Consider the following 13,870-nt stretch of genomic DNA (forward strand, 5'->3'; position numbering starts at 1 on the left):
CTGGTGGCTGGCCTGGGTCCCGCGTGCCTGCACCGTGGCCAGCCTGTCATAGTACCGGGAGATGGGGTTGTCGTGCTCAATGCCCTTCTTGGCACAGCGCTGCTTGTAGATCTCCACGAGGGAAAGAGAAGAGGGGTTGTCCTCCACGAGGCGCATCTGTGGGGACACCGCCACCACACGCGGAACTGGGGAGAAAGGAGAAGGCAATGGGAGCAGCCCGAGAGAACACGCCGGGGCAGCGCTCGAGCCCACTTCCAGGGCTGTCCCCGCTGCAGCTCACTCAGCCCTTGGTGAGCAGAGGACGCGGGGCAAGTCGGAAGTCACACACCGAGTCCTAACTCGGCACATGGCAGGAAGCCCGACCTCCTGGGTGACGGAGCCTGAGCTGCCATCACCTTGTGATTAAGACACAGGGGAACAGAAATTCTTTAGAAAGCCATCTTCAAAAAACCTAGAGACTCTGCCAACGGTTCACTCTTTAGAGGCCCTCCTTCACCGGGGTTCTATCAGCAGAGTTCAATCGTCCCCCTCACTCCACGGTGCCCGTCGAGTGTGGTTACGTTAACCTGCCTTCCAGTGTCGGCATGGCTGGCCCCCATCTTGGGGAAATTAGGAAAATGCTCCAGTCCTTTTCTGTGTTCTGTGGTTCAGTGACGGGAAGCTCCCAGAGTGAATCTGATCATTCCACCCAGTTACGTCGTGGAGCTGTACTGAGAGTGAGGCACATTTGGGACCCCGATGACCACTCTTGCACTGGACATGCCTTTTATGAAGCGGTTCATCTCACATGCTGATAACCTCCATTGGGACCGCACTTAACTAGAAAGTGCCGGGCGTGCCCGCCCTGGAGCCAGACAGCCCGCACTCACATCCCAAGTCTGTTTTCCCAGTGATGTGACCTCGGGAATGGTCACTGGACGGCTATGAACTTCAGTTTCTTCATCTATAAATAAAAGTATAACACGTACCCCATAGGGTTGCTGGCAGACTAAATAATACTTTAAAGATATTAGATCAAGGTAATATTACTAAGACTTTTTTTCTAAGTAAGCTCTATGCCCAGTGTGGGGCTTGAACTCATGACTCCAAGATCAAGAGTCATATGCTCTACCGACTGAGCCAGCCAGGTGCCCCTGAAGACATTTTGTTGAAGATATTTTGTAGAAAGCTGAGAAATGTCCTGAAGATAGCAAAGAAGGTAGCGAAATCAAGCTTGTCCAGCATGGGGTCACAGCAGCGAGCTGCCCGGGTGCTGCTGAGTGGTCCAGCGGAAGCTGTGGAGTCCCTGTGCCAGCACCAGCCTGTCCCTAGGCCGTTCTGACTGCCTGCACCCACGCTGGGCGTTCACGTGATTCTGGCTTCTAATGAGCCAGAGTGGATTCGGCCTAATGTCCGTTAAAGCACGACTACTAGCTTGCTGCCAAGACGTCACCCCACCAAGAAATTCCACAGTGACTCGAGGGCACTTATCTGAACTGTCGTTTGATGCTGACCAAGAGTTTGTTTCTTTGGAAAAAACAAAGAACCATCTACTGCCCCCAGATGTGATCCACGCTATAAATCCCATTACATACATGTTAACACGCATACGGTTTTCTATGGACTTGTTTTTGAGATCTACTTCTTCCTTTGGGGATGTTGAACTTAAGGGTAAGAGATTTTAGGTCAAAATGGGTTGGATTCTTAGTGGTCAGAAGAAAGCTCCATACGGGACTAGGTAACGTGCATTGCAATGGGCTCTTAACCTCAGAGATTAGATGCTAAACTGTTTTAAGTGGTTCTCTTCTCTGAATGGGATGACAGCTCACCCCTGCCCCCATTACAGACAGAAATGGGTCACTCACGAATCACCCACAAGTTGGTATGGAAACCCCTTACTCAGAGGCTGCTGGTCGCCGCATGACCAAGATTTCTAGGGCCTTCACGGGGCTTCTCGACTCTCCCTTGCGCTGCATTTCCCGCCGGGAAGGCACGTTCCGGCCGTGGCCACTCGGTGCAGTGTAAGCTCCAGGAGTCTGTCAACAAGCTCACACCACGGCCTGTGCTGAGCCCACGTTTCACCAGAGCACGGACGGACTCCCGGGCAGGGACAAACAGCCGTGGGCGCAGACACGGCAGTCCCTTTGCCAAACCAATACCCATGAGACACTCGTCTAGCAGCAAGGAGCCTAACGGCTGGGGAGTGGCTTCTTCTGGGAGCAGGGCCCTCATTCCAGAGCCTTTCCTGCTTGGTGTGCGTTGGGGCACTCTCAGCTCCCAGGAGACGGCACACGAGAAAACCCGCAAAGGCTGATGGGAGTGGCCGTGTACCCCAAAGGGCACCTCTCCTACCTGTGAAAAATAAGTGCCTCTTTGTGGTTTCCTTCCTCTTCTCCAGACAGGGGTTCAGCAGACGGAGCAGCTGCAATACGCGCTCCTCTCGCCGGGACTCGGTCAGGCAGGCGTCGTTCATGACGAGGTACGGGTAGATCTTGCCGTTGTGGCCGCGGATGTAGAGTCTCCGGGCTGCAGTGTTGTGCTTCTGCACGATCTCCACCCTGGGCATAAACCTACCCAAGCAGGCACACAATGAAACAGCAGCTCCCCGAGCCCTCAATTTCCAGTCCTTTTCTTTGAGAAAAAAAGGGAACTTTACAGGAAGGGCATCCGGAGTTGTCGCGGCCAGACTCCCGCAGGTACAGCCCTCACTCTGACAAGGTATGAATGGCATGACATTCTTCTAGGATGCGGGGAAGACCCCCTGGCAGAGGGGAAACGCAGAAGAGAAGAGGACGCTGCAGTTTTAAAACGATCAGCCACGGGGTCCCTCTTCAGGAGCTCAAGGAGCGCTGCTGATTGGCTCTGAGCACCCCAGCTGCAGAACTGGGGCGGGGGGGTGGGGACAGGTGCCCCGGGAGTGAGCTTGAGGACTACACACCCTCGTCCTCACCTCCCTCCCGTGAGCCAGGGAGCAGGGACGGTTGGCCAGAGGGGAGTCACATCTGGAGGACCAGGAAACCCGATTCTGGATGCACGAGGAAGCAGACTTCTGGGTCTGATTATGACCATTTGTTACAGCACTTCTGACATTTACAGTAAGATATAACATCTACTCTAATAAATCTTACAACTGTCCAATTCTGTTTTGAATACTGAGCTTTAGAAGTTTTATGGACTGGGTGACTTTGTCCAGTTCCGTGGGGATTCAGAAAAGGTTCTTTTAGAAGCAAAAGAAACACAAACTTGACTCAAACAAAACATTTCACCCATCAGTTAGGACAGACCCTTCAAGTGCCTGATTCCTGAAATCCGAGCACAATCTCCCATTCTCCCATTTCAGGGGCAAGGAGAGCATGGCGGTGGGGGGGGAGGGAACGAGCCTGGACGGCTGCACGAGGTCTGCCCTGAGGTCTGTCCCGCGGCGGGCTCGCCCGGGGCGGGGTGTGTTGGCGACTAACTGCCACGCTGGGCTCACTCACCGAGCAATCTTGATGTAATAATGTGTCGGCTTGGGCATCAGAAACTCCCCTGGAATTTCTACTTCCGCTGTCTGTGCTGAGAAATTGCTCAAAAACCGGCACTTCTCTTCTATGAGGAAGAACTTTGGAAGCTGCTTGGTTTTAGCCTCCAGGATTTTGATCCACTTTTTCAACTTAGAAATAAGATTGTGAAGCTTCATGGATCCTGGAACACTGAAGTCAAAATCTTCAAAATAAAAAATAAAATATAATTAAAAACAGTTTTAATCATCTGGGCTATCTGGAATTCACTACAAGATCATGCTCAAAAGCCTCCCAGGTAGGAAACAGGCATGTTTTATTTTACATCTTCTGACCTGGAGCAGAGAACATCTCAGTCCCTGTCACTCTTTAAAGTGTAAGTTGAAACCTGAGTGACTGGTCTACCAACCCCCAGACTGGAGGAGGGAAGGGGTGAACCGCCAGCAGGAAGCCTCACCCCCAGTCACCACAGGTCCCGCGGAACCCTCCGAGCCCACTGGGCCAGCCCTGAAGGTCACTGCCCTCCGCCCACCGGCAGCCCCGCCTGAGAGCAAGCCTCACACCTGGGAACCACGGCCCTGTGCCAAAAGCCAACACAGTAATTAACTTGAGGCTAAGGGAGAAAGAAACCAACCCCGGCGAATACTAAATTATAAATCAGTTCATCAGAAGAAATTAAGGCAAGGCACTTAAGTGACAAAAATGGAAACCATGCCCTTTTCATTTAAGCAATTAAAATACTCCTTATTGCTGTATATCTCAGATTTTACTGAGACTCGGTATTGAAAGGTCAATTAAACTGAAAAGCTCTTCTTTAAAAAAAGCGCCCGTTCCACACAGACGAGCACCAGGGGTCAAAGGGGCTCTGAGTTACTCCAACTTGCTGGAGCCCGAAGGTCAGGATAAGCCGAACCTTCTCTGTTGCAAATGGAGCCCGTGGAAGCCGCGGTCCCCTCGCTGACAAGGGCCGGGATCTGTGACAGGGCAGGGGCTGTTGCACTCAAGCGGAAAGGCTCTGTGGAGCCTCTCGCGGGCGCTCTTCTGCAGACCCAGGTGGTGTGGGGGGAGCCTGGTGCAGACTCCTGCCCCCAGTCCTCACTGCATCCTCCCCACCGCCCCTCCAGGGCTGCAGCAGGCTGGGCCAGGGCCAAATGCAGGGAAAGTGAGCGGGGGTCAACAACGTGCACGTGGAACCAGGGGCCGGCGGAGGCCCCATCAACACCCACACAGCGGCCCAGAGGGGCGGTGGCCATCCGGACGCCAGCGCAACCTCAGCACGCCCAGAAGCACTGCAGTCGAGGTGCTCAACTGTCCATCAGCACAGATACCCACTCTTAGCCCTATGGCTGCACCCGCCTCTGCCCTCAATCCCTAACTCCTGGCCACCACTAACCCATTCTCCACCTCCATCCTGACGTTATTTTACAAATGTTTCCTAAGTAAGGACCACGCAGTAGATGTCCTTTCGAGATTGGTTTTTTGCGCTCAGCATGATGTGAGGTTCATCCAGGTTGCCCTATCGCTAACTCCACGAGTATGGATGTGGCACACTTTGCTCATCCATTCTCAATTTGGTGCTTTTGCAAATAAAATGGCTGCCACGTTCATGTTCAAGTTCCTGCCTGTACGTTAAGTCCTCACTCCCTGGGATAAATGTGATGTACTGTCTCTGAACTTCTTCCACCTCCTTACTGGGGTGGGAGTCAGCAGCCAACAGAGGCGATTCTGCCCGAGGATGGAGGTGGGGTAACTGTCCTCTGTTGTGTGGACGGGAACGCGGCGCTGAAACACAGAGCCGGTCCTTCCTGGGAATGGAGGACCAGGGGCTGTGGAGCTCTGAGTTACGTATGAAATGCCTAGGCTTGGAAGAGGGTCAGAGCCTCATAGCGGTCTTCCTTCGAGTTTCTGGTTTTGTATTTTTTTATACCAAAATCCAAATGACTTGTCTCACTCTGAATTCTCTATTTCAGACTACGTTTGATTTAATGAGTGGACATTTTAAGATAAAGACATACTATCATTTGAGTAAAATAGGATAATTTCCATAAAATTCATCTCAGACTTTTCCTTTTTCAGGGAATAGTGACCAAACACATCATGTGAACGTCACGAAGAAAAAAATCTAGGGGCGCCTGGGTGGCTCAGTCGTTAAGCGTCTGCCTTCGGCTCGGGTCATGATCCCAGGGTCCTGGGATTGAGCCCCGTGTCAGGCTCCCTGCTCCACGGGAAGCCTGCTTCTCCCTCTCCCACTCCTCCTGCTTGTGTTCCTGCTCTTGCTCTCTCTGTGAAATAAATAAATAAAATCTTTAAAAAAAAAAAAAAAAAGAAAAGAAAAAATCTAAGATGATGGAAGCGCTTCTTCAGTGGAAAAAGGTGTGGAGGCTCATATTTTTTTGTTCAAAGAGCATCTTCTTCAAGGTGTGAATGCATCGGGGGAAGCTCCTCGACCTTAAGGCGAGTCCAGCGTTACCTTTAATGCCCCTCTCACACCATACGGGGAGGAAACCCGGGGCCCCGGGGCTGCCTGGAATGACAGCAGGACACGCTGTATCTCACATGGATCAAAAGAAAGTCATGGCTGTAGCTGCAAAGCATCCTTTGCAATTAGTGGGATAAATATTTTCTTTTACAGGATTTCAACCTCGTCTACACAGCACGTATTTCTAGCTGTGTTCTCCGTGATACGAGTTCTTAAAAGATACTTTAAACAACTAACAATGTGAACCATTATTCTATGGCTTAGTGTATCAGTATAGAAAGAATGTTCTGGAGACAGTTATAAAATTTAGTAATTAAACTAAAATGTTTCTTTTAGCAGGAAAATTGACCAGGCAAATCTTGTTTCCCATGATGATCACTCAGGGGTTGACACTGGAGACATAAAGGCCTGCAGAAGTTCCCCAGGTGGCCAGAGAGATGCTCTGAGAACTGGGGCTCACCTGGGCTCCTGTGTCAGTGGGGTGGTGGTGGGACACGGGTGGCAGGATCCCCTGCACCCAGGGGACACGGTGGCCTGTGTGTGCTCATGCTGTGGGAACCACGGCCCCTGTGTGGCAGGTAAAGACTGAGGCCAAAGGAGCTTGGACTCATCTGCCACCGATCACGCAGAGCTGGGGCCAAGATTCACGCTCCTGGGGGTCTCAGAAAATGCACGAACCCAAACCAGGGGCCAGTCATGATGATACAATCTCCTTGTCTTTCTGCCATCTGAATCCACTATAGATTTGAACTCTACTTGTCACATTGAGCCCTGTACCTTTGAGCCTGTCTCACCTCCCATCGTTCAGTTTTCCCACAAAAACCAAGTGGAGGGAGGGACGGGAGAGGGTAGGTTCAGCCTGAAACCCTCCTCTTCCTAACACCCGCCATCCCCTCCCGCGGAGCCTGGCTCCACATCTTCACCCTTCACTGAGTGAAGGTCTGTGCAGCCTCGAGCCGCTGAGTGTCACAGTGACCTCATGATCGGAGTCCGCATCTTAAACAGAGAACAGCAAGCTCAGCCAGGACCATGCTCACGAAAACGAGGAAATAACAACTAGCTGATTGTTAAAGACAGGAAGAAGAGTGAACAGAACCTTCTCTGGGATCAGGAAGGGACTCACCAGTTGTGAACTGGCCCTTCAGCTTCTGGAAGACGGGGTCCTGGGCGGTGGCCTGTGCCCGCCTGGCTAGAGACTCGGAGGCCGCACTGGAGAACATGGTCGAGACGTTGGACACGTTCTCCAGGCCCACCCCGAACGTGCTCACCAACTTCTTGACGAAATTTAGAGTGTGGGGGGTAATTTTGGCATCGGACACGGCTCCGCTTTTCTCAAATGCAACAGAGTAACATTTCGCCAGGCCCTGCTGGAGCTGCCTGAGAACCTGGTGGGGAGAGACCGGGGACAATTCACACAGCAACTCTCCAGGCCAGCAACTAGCCGACCGCAGAGCATGGACCCAGGACGTCCCACCCCCACTCCTGGCACACGGGGTAAAATCAGTGAGGACAACACAGAGGCAACCTGGGCGCACCACACCATCGGCTGTGCTTTTAACCATGAGGACCAAGTGTCCTCAACATTAAAACAAAAAAACCTCCACTTTTTTGGGGCATACACCTACCCTTCTGTTGATTAACGGAGGGAGAACACTGTCTATGCAGACAACTTTGCAGTCACAGCTGCGTGTCCACACGCACACATCAAGTAACAGTAACACAAGGCCGCCTCTTGGCCAACAAGATAAACATCTAGATAATAAGGGCTCATCCTTTTGTCATCAGCTTATGCAAACACCATTAAGCAGAAAGGCTGGCGGCTGAAAAGCTCCCTGAAAAACTCCGTTATCTACATCACAGCCACCACTCACACCCAACCCCCGCTGCGCACACCCCACGGCCCCACTCACACCCCACCCCCACCGCTCACACCCCACAGCCCCACTCACACACACGGCCCCGCTCACACCCCACCCCCGCTGCTCACACCCCACCCCCGCCGCTCACACCCACGGCCCCTGCTCACACCCACGGCCCCGCTCACACCCCACCCCCACCGCTCACACCCCACAGCCCCACTCACACACACGGCCCCGCTCACCCACAGCCACGCTCACACCCACGGCCCTGCTCACACCCCACCCCCGCCGCTCACACCCACGGCCCCGCTCACACCCCACCCCCGCCGCTCACACCCCACCCCCGCCGCTCACACCCACGGCCCCTGCTCACACCCACGGCCCCGCTCACACCCCACCCCCGCCACTCACACCCACACCCCACGGCCCCGCTCACACCCCACCCCCGCCGCTCACACCCACGGCCCCTGCTCACACCCGCCGGCTCACACCCACAGCCGCTGCTCACACCCAAGGCCCCGCTGCTCACACCCACGGCCCCTGCTCACACCCGCCAGCTCACACCCACAGCCGCCGCTCACACCCAAGGCCCCGCCGCTCACACCCCACCCCCGCCGCTCACACCCACTGCCCCTGCTCACACCCCACCCCCGCCGCTCACACCCACGGCCCCTGCTCACACCCGCCAGCTCACACCCACACCCACTGCCACTGCTGGTTAACTGGTATTAGGTGGTAGTTAATGACAGCCCACAGACGTGAGCACAGTAAGCACGTTAAGGCCAGAACTGGCTTTCTCAATTTCATCTTCTTCAGGCATATCCTGCTTCAAATATTTGAGGCGACATCAGTACGCAGACATCAGCTATCTGCTCACTCCACTGTTCAATTCGACAGCACAGAACACAGACACGACCAGGCAGCTAATCTGAAGGGAAGACAGCGCACGGCACACGGACGACAGGTTCCCTCCACATACCTCTTCGTGCCAGTTTTCTCTGAACCAGACCATCTGATCGACGATGCCTTCCAGGGAAGACAGAAGGGTTGGGTGGAGCTCTCGCTGCATGTGCATGATTCGGCTGCAGCGCCACATGGGTGCTGTTGCTCTTATGGGCCCTGGATCTGATGCAGAATGGGACTGGTTACCCACTGAACTTGGCTGCTGCTGTCCAGAATCTGAGAGTAACACACACAACGCCAATGTCAGCGCAAAGCTGGCCCGATGCGAGAGCTCGGTGCTCTAGAGGACCCATCGGCCAAAGGAACGCTGGTTCCTGCAGGCGTGTTAACACATCATGAGACCGGTTCCCCAGGGACTGTGGGAGCCGCCCCGGCTCTAAGGAGACGTGCGCTGAGGGGCTCGGGCACAAGGAGCGCGACTGCCTACGACCTGGCCCCAGACGTTTCAGTGAAAAGCAGGAAGCGTCACGTCGAGAGAGAGAGAGAGAGAGAGAGAGAGAGAGAGAGAGAGAGCGCGCGAGCGCACAAACAGGGCCGTGTGCTACATGGTGAACTGAGGTGAGGGGGCGCGAGTGTTCACTGTCCTCTCCTAACTTTACTGTAAGCGTGGGCATTTTTTAAATGTTTGGAAAAAATATTTCACAATACATTCCTTGCAGATAGCTCAGAGAATCTAAAAGTAATTAATGAGCGATCTACATTTTTTCATCTAGGAAAGCCCAATTGTGTGTTAAAAAGGTATTTTTGAAAAATACAGTCATTTGCGGTGTGAGAAGTATGTTGTAGAACCCAAATGCCCATTTCTCTAGCTCTGGCTCACTCGGAATAAAAACACCCTAACTTTCAAAGGACCCAAACACCCATCTACGTAGGTAGACCCGTGAGGCCAGAGCTGGAACGTGCCGTGAGGTCTCCCGACCAGCCCAGCTCCTCAGAGGGGGTGCTACCATGCCCAGTGGATCAGGTCACCTTCTCACAGAGTCTTTGGCCTCGAAGCATGAACATCTGGGTGTTAAAAATGGCCTGAAGCAGATGGCACTTTAACGATTTACAAGATACCATGTGTAGTGGGCAACAGAAACCACTGATAAGTTACTTCTTACATACGAGAACTATTCAGGACAGATTAAAACTCTTCTATCTGAGTGAACCTGGTAAGACTGATTTCTATGCTGATTCTTCTGACAGCTGAGAACATTATAAACTAAATGACATACATAGTAAATGACGTTTATACTGTTTACCAGCATGCATTATTAAACTTTGTAATTTTCCAAGGCTAAAAATTTCATGTATTTTTCCTACTTATGGACTAAATCACTTAGGTAAACCAACACCCTGTTAAATCACAACCACGGAGAACCATCGACTTGCTTCAGAGATCTGGCTTGGCCTCCCAGCCCTACAGTGTCCTCTCACTGGCTAAACGTAAACAGGCTGAGGACAGGAGTGTCTACAGCTGTGCAGACATGGAATGTCCCCACGGACTGAGCCCTTCGTGGTCTGGCCAGCCAGCCCCGCCCGAGACATACCGCTCTTGTAGCGTTCCCGCTGCTCGATTTTCAGGGTCAGGTACAGGGTCCGGATGGGAAAGTAGACCGCCTGGGGATACACGCGTCCAACCTGCTCAGAGACATGGGGCGTAAAGAGCGCTGCTCACCACTGTGCTTCTGGAGGATGACAATTTGTACGGAAAGTAACTGTCACCACGTGTAATGGGCTGGGGTCTCCATGTGAACCAAGGAGGCACATACTGTACCACGGGGCTCATCCATGAGCCCAGATTAAACAGTAGGTCAAATACCTGGTTTACCTCTAAAAGATCTGAGAAAGATCAACATGGTGCACTCCCACAGTTCTGCCTGGGGGACTGTTAATGACAGAGGAACCACACCTGCCTTTGATTTGGTAAATCTGAGGACAAAACGCACTGATCCCCGGATCTTACTCAGGCAAGGAACGGGAAAACACAAAATGACACTAGTCAGTCTTTATATTGGGTGCCATTCACTGGGACCGGAAACCGATTCTAACTGACAAATAGGTTCGTTACTAACTTCATGTAACTGCAGCAAGGGCAAAACTGAAAATTTTGTTTAAGGTAAGAAACACCAGTCTTACCAAACTGGGGTTTTATGGCTTCTTCAAAAGGCCTGAATAGCTACTCTGATGTTACTGCGACCCTTCCAAATGCACCTATAACAAGACGACAGGAGTGGTATCTAGCTCTGTCACAGGCCACAGGAAGCTGGCTAACATAAAGAGAGGTCTGATGAATGGTGATCCTACCACACAGACCGAATCTACATCCCAGCAGGTAAACTCCAGGCAAAATGCCAGGACCCAGCACATTGCTGCAGCCTCTCAAGGGGAAAAAGAAAATCATTTCTGGGTACAATGTGGATGATGCATCAGGTGCAAAGAGCAAAGTAAGCTGGACAGACAGAATGATGAGCAGCATGTTCCTAAATGCTTGGTCAGGACGCTCTTCATTCATGAGAAGTCAGTCACAGGACTCTCTAACTTTACAAAAAGAAACACGGTCACAGGCACTGTACGCGACACAGAACTGCCTCCAAATTCCCACCATCCGGGTCCTTCCTCTACCCATCGGGCTCCTCACACGGATGGACAACTGAAATCATCCCCATCCCCAAGGCACACAACTTTCATCCCAAACAACTGCACGAGGGGTGAGGAGTGAGAACTACGATTACAAGGACTTCAGTCCGAAGGGAAGCTCTGAAGAGCTCCGGCACTGACGAGGGGAAATCGGCTACAAAGTATCCATCACATACACATTTCACTAGTTCAGCGTATTCACTAGCGATTTTAAGAGAATACCTGTTTTACTTGCATCTTTATGTGGCAACATATGCAAAGAAACTGGCATTTTAATACTGTTACGATCTAGTGGGTTATCTCATTTCCAACCCTGGATTATTTCGTTCCAATCACTTTTAATTGTGCTTTAGATCAAGTGATGTCTAAGTGTGTACGGCTTCCTACGTGTGAAATGAAGATGTAATTTTCTTGTGAACAAGGAGACCCTGTTGCTCCCACCTGGCTAATAAGGTTCAGAAGCAGCTTTCCCTCGGAGCCGACCAGGCAGGTGAGCAGCTGCGGGATCCAGGCCAGCCACTGGATGGGAGGCACGCCGATGCAGTACTTGTCAACAGCATCGGCCAGAGTGTTTTTGTCGTCATCAAAGCTCAAAAGCCACAGCACCTAAGACAGAAGGAAAATCCCAGAGGTGAATAGAAATTCTGAGGCCCTCCATCAATGACTTTTCCTCAACATTAAAACAGCACACAGAACAGCCTTGCTGGCAATGTGGGAAAAGGGGTACAAAAGGGCCAGGGATATTGCTAAACTTAATGTGTAAGTCGTACAGACAGATGAGACCCCAAATGTGAATACAGTTCTTACCTAGATGAGGCATTACCGCCAATCACTAACGCCCCAACCTAGCGACCCAAGGGCCTGCCAACCTGCTAATTCACACTCACGACCTCCCCAAAACAAAATGGACCTCTGCTAAAAATCCCTGATGAACACCACCCCAGAATGAGGTGGCCACAAGCTGGCAGCCTGCTGTTCACGGATGTCTGAAACGACTACATCCAGAAGGAGGCAAATTCGGGGTCAAATATTTAGGGAGCTTCTCTGTGTCACCATAGCTGGCGTGTTTCTGGAGTTGGCTTTAAATACTAGGTGCTGATGTTCACTCCACATTTGGACATTAAGGAGTTTTAAGAAATCTAAACCTTTAATGGGACAAAACAGAAAAGGAGAACAACTTTTTCCTAACTTTTCTGCAAGGATGAATTCTGGGTTTTATTTATGTGTTTCCTGAGACACGAGAGAGGGCGCAACACTGAAGAAGGAAGGTCAGTGTTAAGCAGTCACCTCTGGGCAGGTGCATGTCAGCCACCGGCCCCGCCCCCCGCGCTGCACTGGGGCAACCCAGGGACAAGAACGCCAGCGAGTGTGCAGAAACCCTGTGATCCCATGTCACCTGCGACTAGCACTGAGCAGCTCTGGGACTGGGGGCATCTCCCCTGCAGGTGAGAGGGGAGAATCTACCAGGTGTCTGGTGGGTGGGTTCTCCTGGCAGCGTCCTCTTCGGTCTGCAGGAATCTCTGTCCAGGGTGAGGTCCCACAGAGAACGCTGGACTGAGTCCTAGGACTGACTCCAGGCACGGTTTTGCTGCTTAAAAGTCCTGGGACCCCAAGTATGTCAGGCCTCTGTTTTCTCAGCTTTCAAATGGAATTGTGACAGATCCCACGAAGAGTGACGGAAACGGACTGGGCAGGCATGAAATAATGCCTCACCCCCAGCACGGATCAGGCAGAAGCTGGCTTCTCGTGCAAACCGGAAGGCCACCAGACGGCCCTGGGTCTCACCTTGGCTAAGTATTTCCTTGACTTGCTCTCATTCTGATGCCGGCATGCGTGCAGGTAACAGGTAATGGCGGACACGCCCAGATGCAGCTGCCGCTCCTTCACGAAGATGTTCTCCAGATAATCGCCCCACATGGCCCACGCTTTCACCAGCACGTCATGCATTTGCACGGCTGCAGAAAATGCTTTGTTTGCTTCCTCAGATCTGTGGGGAGGCAAAATCAAAACATAATTTCTTTTTTAGGTGAGCTTCACATAACATAAAATCCAGCATTTTAAAATGAGTAATTCAGTGGCATTTAGTACATTCAAAATGTCCTACAACTGCCACTCTGTTAGGTGCCAAAACACTCTATTGTCGTCCCCAAAGAAACCCCATACCATAGAGCAGTCCCTCTCCATCTCCCCCAGCCCCCAGTCCCTGGGACCACCAACCTGCTTCCTGGCTGACGGACTGACCTCATCTGTGTATCTCACAGAAACGGAATCCTGTATTATGTGACCTGTTTTCGAGGTCCACCCATGCCGTAGCAGGTATCAGCACCTCATTCCTTTTTACGCCTGATACTGCTCCGTTGTGTATCTAACCAGGTTTTGCTTATCCATTCATTTGGGGGGTTTTGACATTTTGGCTACTGTGGACGGTGCTGCCGCCAACATTCATGAGCAAGAACCTGCTTGAACAC

The 13,870-nt window shown here is 52.0% G+C and overlaps 1 protein-coding gene across 8 annotated transcripts in view; it reads right to left on the minus strand.

The window, feature by feature from the left end:
- The window catches only part of TRRAP (transformation/transcription domain associated protein), a 113,285-nt gene that overhangs the window by 7,933 nt on the left and 91,482 nt on the right, over positions 1-13,870 (minus strand). For 6 of the 8 annotated variants that reach the window (XM_054507692.2, XM_045875808.3, XM_045875807.3 and 3 more), the window contains 8 exons: positions 13,188-13,389; positions 11,844-12,008; positions 10,313-10,403; positions 8,797-8,996; positions 7,082-7,343; positions 3,459-3,684; positions 2,332-2,549; positions 1-185 (listed from right to left, as the gene is read on the minus strand). In XM_054507692.2, coding sequence (XP_054363667.1) covers positions 1-185; positions 2,332-2,549; positions 3,459-3,684; positions 7,082-7,343; positions 8,797-8,996; positions 10,313-10,403; positions 11,844-12,008; positions 13,188-13,389 — 1,549 coding nt within the window. The remainder of the gene's footprint in view (positions 186-2,331; positions 2,550-3,458; positions 3,685-7,081; positions 7,344-8,796; positions 8,997-10,312; positions 10,404-11,843; positions 12,009-13,187; positions 13,390-13,870) is intronic. The other 2 variants (XM_045875806.3, XM_045875809.3) reach the window with 1 other exon arrangement.

Source organism: Mirounga angustirostris, unplaced genomic scaffold (assembly GCF_029215605.1).
Source record: "Mirounga angustirostris isolate CCGP_5_RB_7025 unplaced genomic scaffold, mMirAng1.0.hap1 SCAF_5, whole genome shotgun sequence".
In the NCBI taxonomy this organism is placed as follows: Eukaryota; Metazoa; Chordata; class Mammalia; order Carnivora; family Phocidae; genus Mirounga; species Mirounga angustirostris.